This window comes from Triticum dicoccoides, chromosome 7A (genome assembly GCF_002162155.2).
Source record: "Triticum dicoccoides isolate Atlit2015 ecotype Zavitan chromosome 7A, WEW_v2.0, whole genome shotgun sequence".
Taxonomy (NCBI): Eukaryota; Viridiplantae; Streptophyta; class Magnoliopsida; order Poales; family Poaceae; genus Triticum; species Triticum dicoccoides.
This window is the reverse complement of record NC_041392.1, coordinates 643,834,282-643,842,506: the sequence shown is the minus strand read 5'-3', so window position 1 is coordinate 643,842,506 and position 8,225 is coordinate 643,834,282. Positions and strand designations below refer to the sequence as shown.

At 41.1% G+C, this 8,225-nt stretch overlaps 1 protein-coding gene across 2 annotated transcripts; it reads left to right on the top strand.

Annotated features, from left to right (window-relative positions):
- LOC119328179 (RNA polymerase I-specific transcription initiation factor RRN3-like) lies at positions 1-6,853 on the top strand. Of its 2 annotated transcripts, none has more exons than XM_037601203.1 (16): positions 1-86; positions 172-326; positions 1,980-2,084; positions 2,173-2,244; positions 2,328-2,399; positions 2,483-2,719; positions 3,163-3,273; positions 3,358-3,477; positions 3,567-3,665; positions 4,204-4,272; positions 4,420-4,526; positions 4,942-5,025; positions 5,112-5,205; positions 5,486-5,605; positions 5,750-5,934; positions 6,218-6,853. In XM_037601203.1, exons 2-16 carry the CDS (start codon positions 222-224, stop codon positions 6,534-6,536), a joined length of 1,899 nt encoding a protein of 632 aa, XP_037457100.1. In that variant the 5' UTR covers positions 1-86; positions 172-221; the 3' UTR covers positions 6,537-6,853. The 2 variants fall into 2 exon arrangements, with proteins under 2 accessions (XP_037457100.1, XP_037457101.1); XM_037601204.1 differs by lacking the exons at positions 1-86; positions 172-326 and adding exons at positions 1,051-1,149; positions 1,257-1,361.
- Positions 6,854-8,225: the final 1,372 nt, after the last annotated feature.

Here is an 8,225-nt window from a genome sequence, read left to right as displayed (position 1 = left end):
CTTCGCCCCCCGCAAAAACCCTAGAGACCTCCCGCCTCGCCTCGCCTCGCCTCCACGCCGCCGCCCTCCCCCCTCTCGGCGAGCCGGTGAGCCCCCACCCCCGTCCCCCCCGCCTCCGCCCTCTTAGCTCCCCGCGCTCACCGGGCTCCGGATTTTCTACCTTCTCTCCAGGGATTCCAAGCGCGATACATCTCCCAGGGAGGCCGCGGGGCGCGGAGGTGATGGTGGCCGAGCTGCGGCGCGACGACATGGCGGAGGAGGCGGGGGTCATCCGCGACGCCGTGGCCTTCCGGCTCGTGGAGCACGTGCTCCAGTCCGTGCGGATGGTGCGTCGTAGCTCCAGCACCCTTTTGTTCTCTGTTTGCATATATTTTTTTTAATCCGAGTGACGCGAGACCGGCGATTCCTGCGGATGCCGTGAGTAGGGGAAACGCTCGTTTGTTTGCTGGATCGTTAGCCTCGAACATTCGCGTTTTAGCTTGAATCGCGCTCGCTAGTAATTTGGCGTTTTAGCTGGTACTTTAGACCCTAAATTCCCCCCATTTGAGCGTCGGTTGCAATCAAGGAGCCGAAATAACTTAACTCCGTGACTAGAGAAATCAGTCAAAGCTATACAGTCTCCTATCTTACTGAAAAGCCCCCTTAAATTGGCAGTCCTATTGGGAAACCCCTCTGCCAACGAATGGTTTAGCACTTCAGGTATGGTACTATACTAAAGCATGCCTTGAAACAGAGGTAGGACATGACTTGCAAACTCCGGAGATGCTGTTATGGGTAATAATAATAATAATATAACTTTTACATAATGACCAAATGTGAGAATCTGTTGAACACGACCTGCGTTCAATTCATTGGAATGCTTAATGTCCAATTTGATGGTGTCATGATACTGACTTTTTAAAAAATTTAGTTGAAATTGCTGTTGTTACTCTCTGGAGGTCAGGCACGAGTAAAAATCTAATCTGATATACAGCTTCCACCTTCTTTCCTGGGACTGCTCGGGCAAAGGCAGAGCATGCAATGATTGTGAAGGCATATCCTTCCTATGTGGAGAAGACATGGGGGTTCTGGGACCTTCTGGAGTTCTGGACCCCATGATATACCTTGTTCACTTCTGTTGCGTGTATTGAAGTCAATTTGGGGAGCCAGGTGCTTGCATTCATCCCTTACACATTCAGGCCATCCGTTGTGTACTATTGAGATCAAAGATAATAAATGCATTTGTTTACCATTTTATAAATAATGCATTTCTTCAGAATAATATCGAGACATCTAGTAATGGGTTCAAGTTTGAAATTCAAGGCTGTTATTGAAGATGTGAGAGACTATGCCAGATGGGTGAGAGTTTGTATAATTGTAAGGTGATTATTTTCCTATGGATGCATTTTTTTGAGTGCCAATTTCAATTTGTGGGTTAGGCAGCAGGGCGCATGTTATTTCTTCTATTCGTACCTGAAAATCACCAAGGAGCTTCCAGATGTCGCATGTTTCTGCCAGCGAACAATTAGATTTATTCAGCCTAAGGCATTACCTTTTTTTGGAAGTACTTAATATTTCTGTAGATATGCATTTTATGGAGGACTGGCATAAGTCCATAACCGACTCACTAGATAGAACTATACTTATGTTGTTTATGGGCATTCTTTGAAATTCTTTCCTGTCTGACCGCTTATTGAGTAATTTCTTCAATCTGATCTTATTGCGGCATATATGCATTCTACCGAGAGTGACTATCGCATTCTATCGAGAGTGACTGTCATACTGTACTCGCTGGAGATACAACCTTGTTATTTATGGGTGATTTATGTTGTGAAAACCCGTTCCTGTCCTCACTCTGCTTATCGAGTAATTCACCCGCTAGCTTGATCCCATACTAGAGGAGTCCATTCCGGCCATGGTTTTTGTTGTGTGCCATCAATCAACAATATATATCTCAAGAATGCCTTTTGAACCGTTCACACCCTTTATCTTTGATTCAGGAGCCGTTTCTAGTTGACCCGCGTGATATGGAGCAATATGAGAAGATGTTAAAAACTCTAGACACTAGCAAGAGAAAGAGTGCCGACGATGAGGCTTTGTATGTGGTAAGACATTGATCTTGTTAGTCTATCCTACCATTTTTTGTACTTGACATCACTTCTGATAAAATGCACATATTGCCTATTTTTCCAGACATATTTGAAGGCATTGTCAGATGCAGTATCCAAAATAGACATCATGTACCATCATTCACTTTTGAACAATGTAATCTCATATTGACTACTTACTCTTACATCTCCATTTGGTTTGTCGAGTTGGATCTCATCACTAAAAAACATCCATTTCAGATATTTAGCGTCCGCATCTGGTACTTGCAAAGAGATACAATGGTTGCTTTATTGGACCTATTAACCAGATTGGTATTCTTCTAATAGCACTTACATTGTTTCCTGCATGATCTGCTTATGAGTGTCTGTAACTAATTGATTATTTGTCCATCCAGGCTGCAGTGGCAGATCAGTATCTCAGAGAATGTTTGCAGGTGCTTGTGAACAACTTTACTCCGCCTATTGTTGGTGAACGCAATGAGGTGCCTCCATGGGCAGTCTCGAGGAAGAAGGATATTTTTTCTTATCTGTGTGAGAGTTTGAAAACGATCTCCGACACTGTACCCTTAGCACCAAGGATGTTAAGGGATATAATAGATCGGAGTATGCCGAAGTTATTCGATAACAAAGCTGTAAGTGTGAACTCTATAATATATTTTCTGTTTTCATCGTCCGTTGAGTTCTCTGAGTCGCTTCTCCTAATTAGCTTGAATTAATGCTAGTCAAACAACACACAAATGCTGAAAAGGGGTCTTGGTCTCCCCAGTTGACATCCTAGTTAACCATAAATCCTTAGATTCTACACGGCTACATCCTTTCAACAACACTGCAGATTTTATTAAATATAAATGCCAATTTGCCATCATTTTAGCTTCTGTATGTTTGTGCGATGACCTTATCTTGAAAGCTTCTTCTATATCAAGTGATAGTTGGCATTTGACTACTTGGCCTATCAGCTTTTGTTGACAATTTATGCTTCCTGATTTTTTTCACTTATATGCTGACAATTTAGCCGACGACTTTGCTCATTATTCATAGAGCATCATTTCTTACTTTCTGGTAATGCCTTCTGCAGAAGATGATCTCGTTTGTCGAGTGCATGTTGGGACTAGATACTGACAGAATGGGGGATCTTATCGGAGCTATTTTGCTGGCCAAAGTTGTTGATCTTCTTACAGAATTGGATGTATGCTTCTTTTTTCACTACTAGTCTACCTTGCAAGGTCTCAACTGATTCTTGACCTCGTTAGTTGATTGGTGAACTTTTCAGGTTAATATAACCTGGGAAGATATTCTTCAAGAGGAACATGACAAAGGTATATTTGAAATGGAACTTGAAGATTTGGATGCCGATGATGATGGGGATGGCTTTGGACAAGCAGGAACAAAGGTTTGGGAGCTATACTTAAAATTTCTGCCTAACTAATCGAGTAGTTTTATAAAAAAATTGCCAACTTGAACTCTGATTTTGTTGTTTAGGTCTGTTTTGGAGGAAATGCATGTGCTGAAAAGCTTGATGGTTTAATGGTTGTTGTATGTGAGCACCTGAAGTCATTAGATCGTCAGTGCCTATATAAGGTGAGTATGTGCTATGCAGTTTATCCAGGTCTTTGCAGAAAAAAAATCTGTTGTCATATTTTAGTATCCCTAATTTAATTCTTCCACTCGCTCCAGTTCACGAGCAAGTGGCGTTTTGGACATATCTTCAGTCAAACTTTTGAAGATTTGACTGCCAGTATTGATTTAAATACTCCCTCCATGTCAAAATATAAGACATCTTTTAGGCTAGTTTAGCCTACAAAAACGTCTTATATTTTGGTACAGAGGTAGTACATTGGAAACATGAAAATCATATGTATATATTTGTCTCAAAAAGTAGCTCTAAAATATTGTAGTTTTATAGGGTCTTATGCATATACGCTAGTAGAAATTAGTGGTCAACGCTAAAAAAGGAAATTAGTTGTCATAGTTAAATCTTGAAGACCATGTCAATGTCTAAAACGCCATCCTTTTTTTGTGAACTTAAGGGAGTAATAAATAAGGAAATTAACTGTTAAAGCTGAATGTTATTTTTTTTGTATTTGTCACTTCTCATGTTCTTTTTTGAACTGGACAGGAATTTGTCATTCTGAAAACTATATTTCGAGCATCTCTGCTGAGAGTCCACAGATCAAAATTTGCCCAGGTCAGGATTCACTGTTATTTGGTGTATGTGTAAACTAGATTCACCGGGCTTTCATGATCGTATTGAGTTTTATTCACCTTCATGTTTTCTCAATTGCTTATCGCTTCACCTTCCTTTTAATTTGGCTTTGCCTGCCGTTGTTTGCAGTTTATCATTTTCTATACCTGCTCACTGGATCCTAAAACCCTTGGTGAGGATTTTGCTGTTTTTCTTACCGACATTGTTACGGAGAAGAAAGAGGATCCAATTTCAAGGTATGTCTTAGCATGTGAGGCATACACTGTATGCACATCACTTCTATTTATATGTCATGTGTTATAGCTGTGATCACAACTTGCTTTACATGTGATGATTGGTAGAATCTTTGGTTTGTCGCCACACTTTGCTTCACTCATGTTTGGCTTTTTGACAATCCTGGCTGGTGTTTGCATTGTGACAACAGTTGTGGCGATCCACACTTCTTGGATCTTCCAACCACCTGTCATAGACATGGCTTTTTGCCAAGTTGCAACAAATTTGGCAGAAAGTGTTTACATAGACAATTCATAATACACCCCTCATATTTTCTGTTGCTACAGTGTAGTATACTCTGTTATGATTCCCATTTATAGCCTAAGCTTTTGTACGGGTTGAAGAAGCACTAATTACCACTTATGTTTTGAAGTGCAGAATGTCTGCAGTTTCATATGTTGGAAGCTATTTGTCTCGGGCAAGGTTTATTTCTGCTGATACGGTTGTTACTATACTCAAAAAGTGGGTGCCCTCTAGAAATTCATCTATTTATGACTTGCCTGATGTTTGTTCTGAGATCTGAAAGTAACTTTATTTGCTTTACACAGATTAGTAGATTGGTGCGTTGACTATTGTGACCATCAGAGCAAGAGAGAGGCCACACCGATTCCAAATCATCAATTATTTTACGCGACCTGCCAGGTTAGTTATGCCATTGTGTTTCTTTAATGACATTGATTGTGGGGGGGTGGGGGGGTCTCTGGTCGCCAAATTTGTGTGCTACACTGCTACATACATTTATTGTTAGTACTCCCTCTGTTCACTTTTATAAGGCCTTGAAGACATTTCAGACAGTGTGCAAAGCAGTCCATTTTCAGTTGTCTGAAATGACTTGCAAAAGTGAACGGAGGGAGTAAGTGTTTTTCCAGTATTTTCATCACTCTCTCTAAGCATTTATTTTCATATATTTCTTAATCTGCAGGCTGTGATGTATGTCCTTTGCTTTCGCTTGAGATCCATTATGGATTATCCAAATCTTAAATCAGATCTGTTTCACATGCCTTTTGGATTTCTGTTTCGCCACCGACTAGAACCTCTAAAGGTTTGTATGACATGCACTCTCTGCCTCCTTTGATAATATACCCTCTTTAGGTATCTCCATGAGTGGCTACATTTTGATGCTTGGAGTTATTAACTGGCAATACTATGCTATTTTGGCAATTCACAGTGTCCTTTGATATCCTAGGTGTGCTTGCCTTCAATAGTAAACGAGTTTCTGAGACAGGCCAAGGTTGCCGGATTGGTTGCTGCATTTGTGGATCCAGCAGCTGAAGATGCAATTGAATCTGATTTGTCCAGGACTTTTGGAGGAATCAATAGACTTGACATGTTCTTCCCATTTGATCCTTACCTGCTAAAAGAATCTGACAGGTTTGCACCACTGACTTTTTTTTTTACTTTTGAAGCCTACTACAGCGGCAATAAACCAACTGCTCTTTGCATTGTTTGTGCTCTGTTGATGGGAATGTCTAGCAAGCCATGTCATTGTTGGACTCCCCTTAGGCTTCAGAAGAAGAATTATACTTTGACAAAACTGTTTGGGATTTTAGTTTCTGTTATCTGTGTGGAGAACAGTCGTTTGCAGTGTATTGTTGGACTTGTCTAGCTAGTTGTCCTCGTTATACTCACAGTTTTGCTCCACCTGTGCCTGCAGATATATCCGTCCGAATTTCGAGTTCTGGTCCATGGTCAAGACAACGTATAGCGACGACACCGACGACGATGATGACGAGCTCGAGGACCTTGACGCCCCTGAGATGAATGTTGGCAGCTTGGATGATCATGTCGAGATAGATATCAACAGTGACGAGGACGACTTGGAGTACTCGATGAACAAGATGTCTATAACCCCGCACCACTCTTTCTTACACCAGATGGCCATGGACAGCGACGGCGGCCTCAGCATGCCCGCGAGGATCAGACCTTCGACGAGCCCTCAGTCGCGGTGGGCCATGTCAGGAGATTCACCATAGATGGAAGAAACAGCTGGATACTTGGGGCTGTACAAGGAGGGTATGACTGTCAAACTGATACGGGGCGCTTAGTTTGTAGTGGGGTCAAACAACCCATTCATTTGCAGTGTATTCAGCCCAAGTAGTTCGAAATTTTTGGGTTGAAAGTGTGAAGTACAGATGTTAGAAAACGTAGTTGAGTGGTTGTAAGATTATATATATACTGCCGCTAGGCTTGTATGAGTATGACGATCATGTTCTGATGTAGAACGGTTTGTCAACAGGTTCCCTCACTGGAACAACATCGGCATGAGCAGTGATATGTCCTGTTGATTTTTTGTGTGTGGTTGTTTTCGTTGTATGTACCCGTCCGTCCCATTATATAAGAGCGTTTTACTATTCGCCCTATAATATAAGAGCAGTGCAATTGCCTTTTCTTTTTACACATTTGGAATTTTGTAAATGACGCCAAGATTAATTTCATCAGGCAGATAGCAACATGGTGTAATAGTTATCAATGCGAATTATAGGCACTTTGTTCGGGCTCTTTAGTCTTTGAATTATGAGGTCGAAATTGACTAGAAATTTTTGTAACAAGATACGAGTTATATTTCATGAAAAACATATTCATATATATTTTAAAAAGTAGGCTGACAAAATGGTACTTGTAATTTATTATTCAAAATTTGGGTTAAAATTAGAATCAAAATTCAGCACTGAAACTCTTGTTGGGGATTCCAATGCAATGACAGCTCCGATCACGTTCACCTGTAGTAATTGAGTTTGTGCGGCGATGATGCACGCATACTACTTCTCGCCCTCGTCTGGATTCAGGCCTAGCAGTAGTACAAGTGAATCTACAGCGGATTTTTGGAGCACGGGAGCTTAAAAGTTCAAAAACAGTTGATTTTTCTACGCAAATACATAAATATGCATGCGCTCTAAGTATCTGTTGATTTTCATTCAAAAATACAATATATTATACGCTGCACAAAATAGACAAAATTTCAGCCCAAAATCAGCAAAAACAAACCCATACTTTTGCATGTATTTTTTTTTTTGGTTTTCTCACATGCAAGCACGTTTATTGATGAAATTTTGCACAACTATACTACTTTTCTACACATGCAGGTACACAAAAATCCAGATGTTTTTCAAACCTTAAAAAATCAGTTTTTTTAACTTAAAAAAGAAAGGGTTCATAATGCTCGAGCTCCAACGTGATTTTTAGAAATGAATCTAACAACTTGACATAGAATCGATTCATTTTGTCCCCCGCGTCAGACATTTTAGTGACCGAAGGTTGGTCTTTACCATTAGAGCATCTACAACCATGGACACCAAACCATTGTCCTCAAACGCTTGTGGACGCGCCCAGGCGTCCGTGGACAGTGACCGAACAACCGTCAAATTGCGTTCTCTGCATTCGAAGACCTCATACTTAAAATCTTAAATCATACGAACCATGCAAAATAGAAAAAAAATCCACACACTACATAGATCAACTAAAGTGTATCCTAGCCTACTCATTGTATGTCCACAATCTCCGTGCCCAGCTCTGGGTACATGAGCGGCATCTGCAACTCCGGCTCCTCCGCATTGGCCTCGGCCTTCAGTTCCATGAAAAGCACGTCGGTCTCCGTCCGTTCTTGCTGGATGAACCATCGGTTGGCCTCTACATAGGCCTCACCCTAGATGGACTCCAGGATG

Coding starts and splice junctions, on each gene's coding strand:
- LOC119328179 (XM_037601203.1), top strand. CDS start 222: ATGGTGGCCGAGCTGCGGCGCGACGACATGGCGGAGGAGGCGGGGGTC. Junction 3,274..3,357: donor ATCTTCTTACAGAATTGGAT/GTATGCTTCTTT, acceptor TGAACTTTTCAG/GTTAATATAACCTGGGAAGA. Junction 5,026..5,111: donor GTTGTTACTATACTCAAAAA/GTGGGTGCCCTC, acceptor TGCTTTACACAG/ATTAGTAGATTGGTGCGTTG.